At 30.9% G+C, this 14,162-nt stretch overlaps 1 protein-coding gene across 1 annotated transcript; it reads left to right on the forward strand.

Moving 5' to 3' along the window:
- Positions 1-10,432: 10,432 nt before the first annotated feature.
- Positions 10,433-12,804, forward strand: LOC108456803 (tubulin beta-8 chain). Its single transcript, XM_017755484.2, has 3 exons — positions 10,433-11,147; positions 11,562-11,831; positions 11,921-12,804. The coding sequence occupies exons 1-3, from the start codon at positions 10,754-10,756 to the stop codon at positions 12,601-12,603; spliced, it is 1,347 nt and encodes a 448-aa protein (XP_017610973.1). The 5' UTR covers positions 10,433-10,753; the 3' UTR covers positions 12,604-12,804.
- Positions 12,805-14,162: the final 1,358 nt, after the last annotated feature.

Raw genomic sequence — 14,162 nt, forward strand, 5'->3', positions numbered from 1 at the left:
CTAAGACTTTGAAACTGGAAGTCTCTTTGTCAATATGTTGGTCGGATTGTATTTTGTGCCAATTTTAAGAATTTGAGTATCCCCTTGAATGATTACCTCTCGAACAAAATGATAACGAATGCCTATGTGCTTCGTTCTCTCGTGATGCATTTGGTCTTTGGTGAGATGTATGACACTTTGACTATCATAATATACGACAATTGCCCCCTTTTCACTTACCAGTTCACTAAAGAGGCCTCTTAAACAAATATTTTCTTTTACTGTTTCTCTAATTACCATGTATTTTGCTTCAATAGTCGATAAAGCTATTGTGGCTTGAAGTGTCACTTTCCAACTAATAGCACAATTCCCAAAAGAAAATAGGTAACCTATGAGAAACTTTCTTCGATCTAAGTCTCCTATATAATCAGAATCAACATATTCGACTAAACCTTTTGAGTTATTCCAAAATCTAAGTACATGTCAGTAGTACCCCATAAATATATGAAAATCCACTTAACTTCATACTAGTGTAACTTACCTGGATTGGCCATATATCAGCTAACAACACTAACAGCATGTGAAGTATCAAGATGAGTGCATACCATTGCATGCATCAAACTTCCAATTGCGCTTGAATAAGGTACTTTTGACATGTACCTTTCATCTTCTTCATTTTTTGGGGAATCTGAAATTGAGAGTTTAAAGTTTGCAACTAAGGGAGCACTTACTGGTTTTGCATCTTGCATCTCAAAACGATTAGGGATCTTCTTGATGTACTTTTGTTGCAATAAAAATAATTTCCCGAAATGTCTATCTCTCAAAATTTCCATCCTAAGTTTTTTTTTTTTTTTGCTACACCTAAATACTTCATCTCGAACTTAAAGTTAAGCATGGTTTTAAGACGATTAATATCAAATGGATTCTTATCCGCAATTAACATATCATCAACATAAAGTAGCAAATATATAAAATAATTATCATCAAGACAATATAGATAAACACAACTATCATACTTACTTAAAAAAAAAACCAATACTCAACATGAATGAGTCAAACTTTTTAATCACTATTGAGGAGATTACTTCAAATCGTAGAAAGACTTTTTAAGAGACAAACATAATCTTCTTTACCTTCAAATTTGAAGCCTTTTGGTTGTTGCATATAGATGTCCTCCTCAAGGTCACCGTGAAGGAAATTAGTCTTTACGTCAAACTGTTCTAACTCAAGATTATTTGATGCAACAAGGGCTAAAAGCGCCCGAATAGAATTATGTTTCACAATATGAGAGAAAACATCATGAAAATGAACTTCCTTCACTTGATTGTAGCCCTTTGCAACCAGTCTTACCTTGTATCTAGTGTCGTTATGTCCTAAACCTTCCTTCTTTTTAAACACCCATTTGTAACCAACGATTATTTTACTGATGGGTGGTTTAACTAGCCTCCAAGTCTCGTTCTTTTGAAACGATTTCATCTCTTCTTCCCTTTCAACGAGTCATCTGCTAATAACACAAATGATCGATTGAATCAATGCTCTTAGCAACACTTAGAGCATAAGCCACCAGGTTTCCTTCACAATATTTTTGTGGTGGTCGTATTTCTCTCATTTTTCTATCACAAGCTAACTTATAATTAGTTAACTGAGATGATGAGGGTACTTAAGGGTTGGATGGAACCCCAAACAAATTCGAAATAGCTTCAAACTTGAAAAATCATAATTTTGATTATGTCGTCGCGACGTCATAAGACTCTTCATCGGAACCAGACCACTACTCATCGTGACATCACATCCTGTTTTGGTGTTTGACTCCACCTTACTCGAGACACTCTGATTTGTTGTGTCTTTAAAAATAAGTCCCTTTTTTCTAATCGAAACATGACAGATTCATCAAATGTAACATCTCTACTAACAATTATTTTGTTAGATTTCGAACACCACAACTTAAAACCTTTTGTATCGGCAAAGTATCCCAAAAAGATGCATTTAACGACCCTTGGTTTGAGCTTTCCTCGACTAAATTTAGTATAAGCAAGTGGGAACACGAAAATTTACACACTTTTTCATGCCCTTTTAAACTTAAATTCATGCAGTTTCGATAAAATTTATATCAGAAAATAATTATTTTTTATAAAATAATTAAAGTGTACTTAAAATATGAACATGTTAAATTTTAATTAATTTTATAATAAATTTTGATGAATTTTGGCTATTTTCAACAGATTTGCACAAAGGGCAAAAAATGGCTCGGCAGAACCTTTGTTAGAAGCACAAAACCGAGAAGCAATTTGAAGTATCAAGGAAAATTAATTTTCAGCCTAAGACGGTCCAAAATTATATGTATTAATTCATAATATAATTAATTTTAATTTATATCCAATTTAATTTGGGTTAATAAATTATTATTAATTAATTATGAAAAAAGTGGTCTAGTTGAACTGAACTGAGTGAACTGAACTGACCAAGAAATGCACAACCCAAAAACCGTCCCAAGAGCTGACCCAAATTAGCTTATTATATGATTATTTAAGCTTGCAAATAGGCCCTTGAAGACTTGTTCAAGTTGCATTCCAACCCTTCCACAATTGGTGGCTTTGTAGATATGCCCCAAGCCAAATTTAGCAAAGTTGAAACCATCAACCTTGCCACATGGGTGGCCAACCAACGGATGGCTCTTTGGCTGCTATTTTTAGCTAATTTTAGCAGCCATCTTCAGCTATAAACCCCCCTTGGCTGATCATTCAACACATCTCAAGCATTCACATCTTTTCTCTCTTCTCTTCACTTTCTCTCTTCTTTGCCATTCTAAATTCTCTTGCTCTCTTGCCGATTTCTTCCCTTGGAAAAAGGGTGTTTATCAGCCATTTTGGAGCAACATTGAAGTGTTCATAGCAGCTTTGGTCGACAAGGACAACGGAGAGCGAAGAACGGAGCAAACTAGTCAAGCTACGGAAAAACACCAGATTTGATTCTTGTTCCCTATCTCTTTAATTTTTGTTGTTGTTATGATGAACATATCTATGAATATTTATATTTTTGGAATGGTTAATTTAATCAATTTAGCTTGAATTTAATTCGTGTTAGGTTGATTGCATTTCGTTTCCTTAAATTATTAAAATTGTGTTTATATTGTTATAGGCCTCGGTAAGATGCTTGATTAAGTAAAATCATGACTAAGTTACTCTTGCATTACAATTGTTAGGTAACTAATGAATTAATTATTTAAACGGATTGAAATTTTAATTAATGGACACAGTACTTAATCAGTGCATATTTAATCATCTAAGGTAGCTGAGGGTTAAATTAGCAACGGTATCTGACGATACATTTGCCTTGCATAACTTGCAAGATTATTGTGATTAAATTGTTTCAAGGTAAGGATACTTTGTTACCTCACATAGTCTTTTATGTGCTTATTAAATCGAGTTAATTGTTTGAATTGACTTAGGGATATGTTTAATAAATTATTTCGATTTAATAAATATGTATGTGCAATAACATTTTTGCCTATTAAGATATGTTTAATCGGTTGAATTGAAATAGGGATATAGTCAATAAATGAATGGATTTTGGTCGGTGAAAATATTCATAAGTTAGCAAATTACCGAGTTGCCGTGAATTTATTCGTAACAATATAAACACAAGTTTAATAATTCTAAGTTAAGAAATGTAATTAACCTAACACAATTATGTCATCTTGATTAAAATCGTATTTTGAAATCGTGCATTTGAGATTTATTTATTTAGTTTACTTAGTTTAAAATATTAGTTTTTAATCTCCCTCTTCAAACAAAATATTTGTCCTCACCAAAGTGTTTTAAATAGTATTCATAAATAATTCTTTTCACAGTCCCTGTGGGTACGATAACTCGACATTTACTTGTCACTTTATTACTTGTTGTGATTGTGTACACTTGCACATTTCTGTCGTTCCAGCAAGTCATCCGAAAATTCTAAGATTAGAATAATTAGAAGGATTACCTGACCATATCTCCTCTAGAACTTTACCATTCAATGCTCAATGAGGAGAACGATTTGCCAAATAACTTGTCAGGTTTATGGCTTCAGCCCAAAATTCCTTCCCTAAGCCTGCATTAGAAAGCATATATTGAGCCTTTTCGAGTAAGATTTTGTTCATTCTTTCTGCAAACCCATTCTGCTGCAAAGTTTCAACAACGGTTCGATATCTTTCAATTCCTTCCCATTTGCATAAATTATTAAAATCTTAAAAATAGGACTCAAGACCATTATCCATTCTCAACTGCTTCACAAGTTTTCTGGTTTGTTTTTCTAACAGTGTCTTCCACTATTTGAAGATTTCGAAGACTTTGCTTTTTTGTTTCAAAAAATAAACCCAAACTTTCCTAGAGTGATTATCAATAAAAATTAGGAAATATTTATTACCTCCTTTTGAAATGTCAGAATATAGACCCTATAAATCAGAGTGAATGTAATCTAGAGTCCATTTTCTTTTGTGTACTGCTGAATCAAAATTGACTTAGGTTTGTTTCCCAAAAACGCAGTGCTCGCAGAAATCTAATTTACCAACTCTAGTGTCTTTAAGAAAACCTCTATTGCACAAGAATGTCATACATTTCTCACTCATATGACCCAATCGCATGTGCCAAAGTTTGGTTGAGTTGGAATCGGTGGAGAAAAAGTCATGTCGTGTCTTGACGTGGTGGCGATTTCGATTTTTCTTTGGTAATTTCAACCGTACCAATAACCATTGACCCTTACAGAACTATAGGCTGCCCTTTTTTTATCCTATCATCACAACAAAAGCCCCATGAGAAACTTTTAAGCCATTTGTCTCAACGAATATCCTGTAACTGTTAGAATCCAAAATTTCCAATAAGATAAAATTTTTCTTTAAACTAAGAATATACCTGACATTTGAAAGTGTCCGAATAATTCCATTGTGCATCCTAATTTGTACTATTCCAGTTGTGAATATTTTACCTGGAGAGTTATTCTTCATCAGTACAACTCTACCTTCAATTGAACTATACATAGAGAACCAGTCCTTATTGGGACACATGTGATAGGAGCATCTTGAATCTAATATCCATTCAGAAGTAAGATGGGAGCTTTCGCTGGTTGACACCAACAAGAAATCATCACCTCTATCCTCGGCTACACTAGCATCAACAACTTCGACTTTCTGCTTATCTTTCCAGGTGTTTTTGGCATCCCTTTTGATTTTATTTTGAACTTTCCAACATTTTGCCTTAACATGACCCACCTTTTTACAATATCCAAAATATTTGTCATGATTTCTGAATTTGGACATTACTTTAGACCTGTTTCTGTCTGTCTTTTTAGTTTGTTGTCTGTCTTTTACAACTAGAACTGAGACTTGCTTGTTTGATTTTTTGTTTGGGACTAACTTGTTTTCGAGTTTATCCTTGCTCAAAAAAATTTCCTTTCATATCCTCGAACGAGAAATGATCTCTCCCATAAATTAGAGTTTCTCTGGAAGTTTTATAAGAAGAGGGCAAATAGCATAACAACAACATAGCTTGATCCTCGCCACTAATCTCTGCTTCGAGATTCTTTAAGTCATTAAGAAAGGTAACAAATTCACTAATATAAGTTCTGATGGACTCCCCTTCAGTCATTCTGAACGTGTGGAGACATTGTTTTAACATTATCTTGTTGGTCAGGGATTTCATCATATATAAGGTTTTTAGTTTCTTCCATAACGTGGACGTTGTTTTCTCCTTCAAAACCTCCTATAACACATTATTCGTGAGGCATAATTGAATAGTGGATAAAGCCTTTTTATTGAGCTATTCCCATTTTGATTTATCCATATTTGCAGGCTTCTTCCCTGTAATGACCTTTTTCAGACCATTCCGAACTAGTATTGTTGTTATCCAAACTTACTACAAACTAAAATTTACAATTATGTTGAACTTCTCAATATCGAACCTTAACGCTGCCATATTTGAACGGGTTGACTGCAAAAATTGAACTAGCTCAGATACTAGTTTGTAGGGAATAAACCCAATTAAACAACAAACAAAGTGAAGAAAATAAGAATCGAAAAGATTGAACACACAAATATTACGTGGAAAAACTTCTCAAAAGAGGATAAAAAACCACAAGCAAAAGGAGATTTTACTATAATAAAGGAGACTATAAAAGATGGAGAGAATTAAAAGAAAACTTGAAGCCCCACAAGAAAAACTCTTTGAGACAAAGAACATAAATTCTCTCAAAATATTTTTGTTGTGTAAAACATAGAGTAATTAAGGTCTATTTATAGACTGAAATTCGTAGCATATATGACTACAATAAATCTAGGTTAATTAGAGTTTAAGTGGGCAACCAAAAATAGAGCTTAACTAGGAGAAGAAAAGCCAAAATAAATTTTCGTCAAAATAATAAGTAGTCTCCCATAATAAAAATCCTTGCAATTAATTAAATTAATCAATTTTATCTTCCATTCCAAACAAAACTCATAATTTTTCACCACTTCTTTAACCAAATGAAGAACAAGCAATTAATTTAATTAATTTCAAGTGTTTTTCCTTTACTTTTAACTTAGCATGGAAGGTTCAAGATTATATAATCAAAAAATTTAAGTTTCAGTAGACAATTATTAAATATGAGTTATTTAAGTTGATTTTATTAAGAATAATCTGAAAACATAAATTTAAAATTTAAAATTTAAAAGGAGATTAAATTAATTAATTTTAATATTATAGTAACAAATTGATCGACATTATCAATGGATAAAAAATTTCAACAATTTATTCAATTTATTTTGATGTTTTAAAATTTAAAATTTCAATATTAAAAAAATTATTATTTCAAAGAATGGGATAAACAAGTACAATTTGACAATTTTTTTTATTATTTTTAGTTTCTATCACTTTTTCACTTTTGTCCTTGATTTTTTTTACTCTAATCAATACTTAAAAAAATATATTTTGGGTGACAAAAATGAAAGCGACCTAAAAGTTTGGTGTGTACAATTAACCACCATTTTAGATTTAACACTTAAGGACTAAAATGAAAGTATCTCAAAAGTTGGGTGACCAAATTACAGAGATTCCATTTTGGTCTCCAAAATGAAAGCACCCTAAAAGTTGGATAACCAACTAGATAGTTTACCTTTTCTTTATCCAAATTATCAAGCCCACATGTATATGAAAAATAAATAAAAGATTAAATTAAAAGACAAAAACTAAACATGTGTTAATAAAAAGAAGTGAATAGTAATCTTATATGAAAGTACTTGTACTTAAATGGATAATAAAAATATTAATTTAAAAATCAATTAAAAATATTGTTTCAAATGAAAACTTTTTTAGAAGATAACCATTTATTTAAATAGAGAAGATGACTTTTTTTCTAATTTATTTTTCATATTTACTTCTTTCTTGTTAACCATATGCTTATTTATTTATTTTTAATTTAAATTTTTATAATATTATTCTATTCATGTAGATTTGATGATTTGAAAAAAAATCTATATGTTAAATTTTTATTGGTTGATTTAGCAGTTCACTAATAATCTTAACACTAGATATCATACTAAAAACATATTGATTGTTCAAGTACCACGTTGTACATTTTCAAAGTGCATGTATTCCATTGATTTTTTTGTGAAAATATATGTACTATAATAAAAAGCGTATTAATAGTTCGGTATCATATTGAATATTTTCAAAATATAGATACTAGTACTAAATATGACATTATCTTGATTAGCATTAACTTTTATTAAATTTATCGGCGAGTTGAGTTGTTAGAAAAAAAATACAAAAGTCGATATTTCAAGAAAATTTGAAGTAATAAAGATGAACTTGAAAAGATACATTGGTTTAGAAAATAGACAATGTCTTAATGTCAACATTTAATGGTTAATTTCAGTCTAACCAATTCTTGACCTACATCTATATATGACTAAACATCAAATTAACAATGTAAATATTTTTAAAATTTTTAAAGTTATATTATCTAAATATTTAATTTTATTGTTTTATTTTTTTTGAGAAACTTTATTAATTTATATAAACTTAAATTAATTAATATTTAAAACTAGAGTTCACATTATATAGATATGTTTTTGAAAAGTATATGTTAAACATATATTATGCTCTTAAAAATTTAAGTAGTTTTATATCATGTTTAAACAGGTTTTAAACAATTTTAATTTTAAAATATTTTTAAAATTGTCTTTACTTATTTTATTTTAATTTTGATATTAACGATATAAGTTTTTAAACATATTTTAAGTTTTTTTGGCCAACAAAATATTTTAAATTAACTATTTTATTTTTTTTGGGTGTGATTTAAATTAACTATTTTATTTCTAATTGAAACCAAAACTAATTTTAATTATGTTATTTAATAACTTAAATATGTTTTTGTCCTATTATAAAATATTATAATCTATTTTAAAAATGTTTAAAACAATAGTTTTAAATATGATATTTCTATTATACAAAATTATTTTTTACACCTTTTAAAACTTGGTTGCTAATTCTAATATTAATTGGATTTTTAAATAAATTTTATTTTAATTATTTTTAATTTTAATGTTAATCTTAACTGTTATAATAATTTTGAAATAAATTATGTTATTTTTAATTTAAAAGAGTTTTAATGTTCAAACTATATTTTAATATCACCTTTTAATTTATTAAATTGTTATTCAACTTATGCTTTTTCTATTTTTAGTTAAAAAGATTTTTTAAAATAATTATATAATTTCAAAAATATTTTAAATTATGGAGCTTACATTCGTTTAATGTATAACATGTTAATCTGTCAACTAAAGACATTATTCACTAGGGAAGCAAAATATTTTTTTAAGGGTGAAATTAAATTATATATTTTATAATAGTAAAATATAATTTTATTATTTTAATAGCCTATATATTTATAATTTTTAAAAAGTAAATTAAAATTTTATTATTTTTAGGTGCCTAAATTGTAATTTTACCATTAGCAATTTAAAATTTTATAAATTATAAAGAAGCCTAAATGAAAAACAAATCCATTTTAGGGGAGCCTAACCCCTGCCAGTCCCCCTGACTCTGTCCCTGCTATCATTCCCTGGCTCTTCCCTTTCTATCCTTAAATATGCCACCTATGATTATTTTCTAAAGACCTTATAATATGTATATATATATATATAATTTCTTGACGAAGTTAATATTATGAGTCAATTCGTACTAATTTAATTAGACAATAATTTAAAAGATTATTTTTATAAATTAAATTATATTAATATGAGAATATTTTTATCTTTTAATTTAAAAATGATAAAGAATGAGATTTATACTTAAAACATTGTAATTTGAAAGCATTTTAGAGTTGGTGTCATTAGTCAATCGAGGACCAACTCGGTTAGAGAAATTGTAAAATGTCCTTCCATAATCGAAATAAGTTATATTACTCGTATGTATTTTATTATTTTCATTTCAACAAAACTAATAAAAATATGCATATGGTAAGATTTGAAGCTACCCAATTAGATTAATAAAAGCTTAAATTTACTACTCAACTAAAACTTCATTTTGATATATTGTATACATATTTATTTTAATATGCACAATTTATTACTTTCATAATTTGTATATCTTCACTTACTATTAATAAAATCCTTGAGTATGTTAATGTCATAAATCAAACGGATACTAATCCTATAGAGAAATTACAAAATGACCTTCTATATTAAAATAAATTATATTATTGGAGGCTAATTTAGTCTTTTTAATTTAAAAATAAAAATAAAAATAAAACTATGCATGTCATAGGATTTGAACCCACACCAATTTACTATGTATAATAATTTTCATACATTTTTATTTTAATATGCATAATTTACTACTTCCATCAGTTATATATTTAAATTTCTTTTTACTCACAATTTAATTTATTTTTGTCCATTTTACTTATAATTTATTATATGTTATTTTTAAACACATATCTATATTTTAAATATGTGGTTTTAGCATATATATACACACGTGTGTGATAAATTTCTAGTATTAATAGTGCTATTTATTGAATTGATGTCATAAACTAACTCGAGATTAACTCACAATTGATGACAAAAACTTGATAAATAATTATAATGCATTTAGTATTGTTTATTTGATGTATTTACGTGTCTAAATTTTTACTTATAATTTAATTTAAATTTTTATTTTAGTATCATATATATTTTATATGTATTATTTATTTTATATTAATTTTAAATACATATTTATATTTTACATTTGTAATTGTTTTGGTAATAGGTGTGTGATAAAATTTCAAGTATGTTTTTGACAAATATCTTAATAAGAAAGAAAAAAAAAAATGGAAAACCCAAACACGCCCTTCGCCTCGACGGTAGCCAAAGTGGCAGTCACATGGATCTCTCCCAAAATCACGTGGTCACACTCTCCACCCTCATGCTCACGCACAATAAAATCATCTGAAGACACACACTCGCATGATGGCATGATGAAAATCGCGCGTCATGTTCAACCCTATCAACTACGCGTAAAGATTTCGTTTTCATTTAAACCCAGGGGTTATTCCTTTTTCCCGAAATTTTCAAAATTCGAAATATCCCCCTTTATTAAGCTTAATGGCCTCGTCAGCCGTCACGCACCTCCGTCAACCCTAACGGCGAGCACCACCTTCTGTCATCTCCTCCCTATATAATTCTTCTGTTTCCGTCTTTCATTTCAGAAAAAAAAAAAAAAAAACCTCACTGAAAATTCATTTTCTTTGGACTTTCTCTGAAATCCGAGTCCTAGGAAAGATGCGTGAGATTCTTCATATTCAGGGAGGGCAGTGCGGAAACCAGATCGGTGCCAAGTTTTGGGAGGTGGTTTGCGCCGAGCACGGCATAGATTCAACGGGACGCTATCAAGGAGACAATGATTTGCAACTGGAGCGCGTTAACGTTTACTACAATGAAGCGAGTTGCGGGAGGTTCGTTCCACGAGCCGTCCTTATGGACTTGGAGCCTGGCACTATGGATAGTGTTAGATCCGGGCCGTACGGGCAGATTTTCAGGCCTGACAACTTCGTTTTCGGCCAGTCCGGTGCAGGGAATAACTGGGCCAAGGGTCATTACACGGAAGGGGCCGAGTTGATCGACTCAGTGCTAGATGTGGTGAGGAAAGAAGCCGAAAACTGTGACTGCTTGCAAGGTAACGTGTGTTTTAATAATTTTAAGCATGCTTTTTTTTTTTGGTTTGGGTTTTTCAAGTTTAGAGTTAGATTAGCCCGTAGAAGAAGGATTTGTTGGCTTTACTTTTTCTAACTGTTGGTTTAACTCGTAAGTGGTTCTTTTATGTTACTTTCAGCATGGATCTGACAATTTAGGAAGGTTTTATGTGCTTGTTTAGTTTGAATTTTCAACTTATTAGCAAATTTCAAGTTTCGGAAGGAAGGTTCTCTATTTGGTTGCTCAAATAAATCTATATCATTCTCAATTCGAATATTATGCTTTTTAGGTGTGATTTAAAAATTTTGCGGAATCTATGATCTAGCTTTAGATTGGAATTTGCTTTCTTCTATTTCCTGACATCTAATGATTTGACAATCATTTTCTAATATTTCAGGATTTCAAGTATGCCATTCATTGGGAGGAGGAACTGGATCGGGCATGGGAACACTTTTGATTTCCAAGATCCGAGAAGAATACCCAGACCGAATGATGCTCACTTTCTCTGTGTTCCCTTCCCCTAAGGTGTCTGACACTGTTGTCGAACCTTACAATGCTACTCTTTCTGTTCACCAGCTTGTTGAGAATGCTGATGAATGTATGGTTTTGGACAATGAAGCTTTATATGATATTTGCTTCCGTACTCTGAAGCTCACTACTCCAAGCTGTACGTCAATCTTTTTCACGTTGCTGTTATTTCATATTTCAACTGTAAAAGGTCTGTTGATTTCATTTGTTCATCCTGATTGAATGCAGTTGGAGACTTGAACCACTTGATTTCTGCCACCATGAGTGGTGTGACATGCTGCCTTCGTTTCCCTGGTCAATTAAACTCAGATCTACGCAAGCTTGCCGTCAATCTCATTCCATTCCCTCGCCTGCATTTCTTTATGGTTGGCTTTGCTCCACTTACTTCTCGAGGGTCACAGCAATACAGGGCTCTTACTGTTCCCGAGCTCACTCAACAAATGTGGGATGCCAAAAACATGATGTGTGCTGCTGATCCTCGCCATGGGCGATACTTGACTGCTTCAGCCATGTTCCGTGGCAAGATGAGCACCAAGGAAGTCGATGAACAAATGATTAATGTGCAGAATAAGAACTCATCATACTTTGTGGAGTGGATCCCCAATAATGTGAAGTCTACTGTTTGTGATATTCCTCCAATTGGGTTGAAGATGGCCTCAACGTTCATTGGAAACTCGACATCTATTCAGGAAATGTTCCGGAGAGTAAGTGAGCAGTTCACTGCCATGTTTCGCAGGAAGGCTTTCTTGCACTGGTATACTGGGGAGGGAATGGATGAGATGGAGTTTACGGAGGCTGAGAGCAACATGAACGATCTGGTTTCAGAGTACCAACAATATCAAGATGCAACAGCTGATGAGGAGTATGATTATGAGGAGGAGGAGGATGAGGAGGAGGAACTCCAGGAATAGTAGTAGTGTGTGTTTCTTACTGTTTGCTTTCTTAACGTTTTGGAAAATGTTTTTCTGTTCTTTCAACCTGAATACCTTGTTTGGGTGTTAGAAATGTTGTTTCCTGGCTTATGTATTTTTGTTTACGAACATCTTTACATCAGTAGATACTAGACTCGTACGGATGCATATGGTTTTATATGGGATGCTGCTTTTTGGTAACTATGGAATTTGGTACTATAAATATATTAGAAATCACTCTTATGTTATGGTAATGTAGAGAGAGAGAGTGAAGTCACCCATCCCATCTCGTTTTTGTGTGATCTTCTGTAACTCTCATTGAGAGAAACAGTGATTTGCCAAAATTTGATCCTTTTTCATGGGAACGATTGCACAATTTATCCGTAGGCATCCGGTTGATATCATTACAGGATTTTATAAATCATGATCGCCAAGGGCACAAGTTATTTTATTAGTTAGTAGTTCTGATTTGGTCCGTTTTATGATTAATGATTTTATAAAATATTGGATATTAGGATCAAGCTAACGAACAAGAAAAAGTGGATACATACTTTTTCAGATGGCCCCTTTTTACTTCGTTATTGTCGTCTCTTCGGTTGAGGATAGGTTTGGGTTAATTTGAAGTTTCTATGGTTTATATTCGATACTTAAAAATTACGCCTTTTGTTATGTAATAGATTAAACAAAAAAGAAAATGGGTGAGAAAAAAGTATGATATTTTATCAGGAATAATATTTGATATATTGTTAATGGAATTTTAGATTCACTTATAATAAAATATTTATATAATCTCTTTTATATGTCAATTGGTAGATAATGTTGTTAGAAAAATTCAGTGGAAGTTTAAGTTTTTTTTAAACCAAGCCGATTTATAATATTTATAGAAATAAATTTTTACAAAAAAAAAAACATATGTGCTTTGTGCAAGACTAGTTTGAATCGTTCTTGACTTTTACCCAAACGAGCTTCTCCACTATCTTCGTATTTCGAATTGCGCCAAATGTGAGCTCGAGCAACATGAACCAAACACAGAATAAGAAACAAATTTATTACCTTTTCAATAGGAAAATAATTCTCTTAATAGAAACTAGTAGAAATCATTATTCTGAACAAATAAAATTTAGTCTAAGAAAATAAATTTGCAGTACTTTCTGACAGAATAACAATATATGAAACTTGTGTTAATAGCTCTACTAATGCTATCTATTTATAGGGTGAGATAGGAGAATTATGCCTAAATGAGACTTACACAAATAATATTTGTTTAATAGAAAACACACTCCTACTCCAACTCCAGCAGGGGTGAGTGGCTCACCCTAGTAAAAACTACTAAGGTTGATGCCCCTCTCATCTTGTATGAGAGGATTTAGGCCTTTCCTATATTGAGTCTAATTATATGTGCTTCCTGAATTTTTAACTAATACTTTATAATTTAATCCAACCCAATACATGTTTTCTATTTTCCAAATTAAATATTATTTATTTCTCTCAGTGGCTAGACAATCCTTCCACTCTTTGTAGTTTGCCTTGAATTGTCGAAGAAACACTCAAACTTAAAT

The sequence above is a fragment of the Gossypium arboreum genome, chromosome 9, assembly GCF_025698485.1.
Source record: "Gossypium arboreum isolate Shixiya-1 chromosome 9, ASM2569848v2, whole genome shotgun sequence".
In the NCBI taxonomy this organism is placed as follows: Eukaryota; Viridiplantae; Streptophyta; class Magnoliopsida; order Malvales; family Malvaceae; genus Gossypium; species Gossypium arboreum.

Bases quoted from the DNA above. Each gene is read 5' to 3' on its own strand.
- LOC108456803 (XM_017755484.2), top strand. From the start codon at position 10,754: ATGCGTGAGATTCTTCATATTCAGGGAGGGCAGTGCGGAAACCAGATC. The intron at 11,148-11,561 runs GTAACGTGTGTT...CTAATATTTCAG, and splicing joins AAACTGTGACTGCTTGCAAG to GATTTCAAGTATGCCATTCA. The intron at 11,832-11,920 runs GTACGTCAATCT...GATTGAATGCAG, and splicing joins GAAGCTCACTACTCCAAGCT to TTGGAGACTTGAACCACTTG.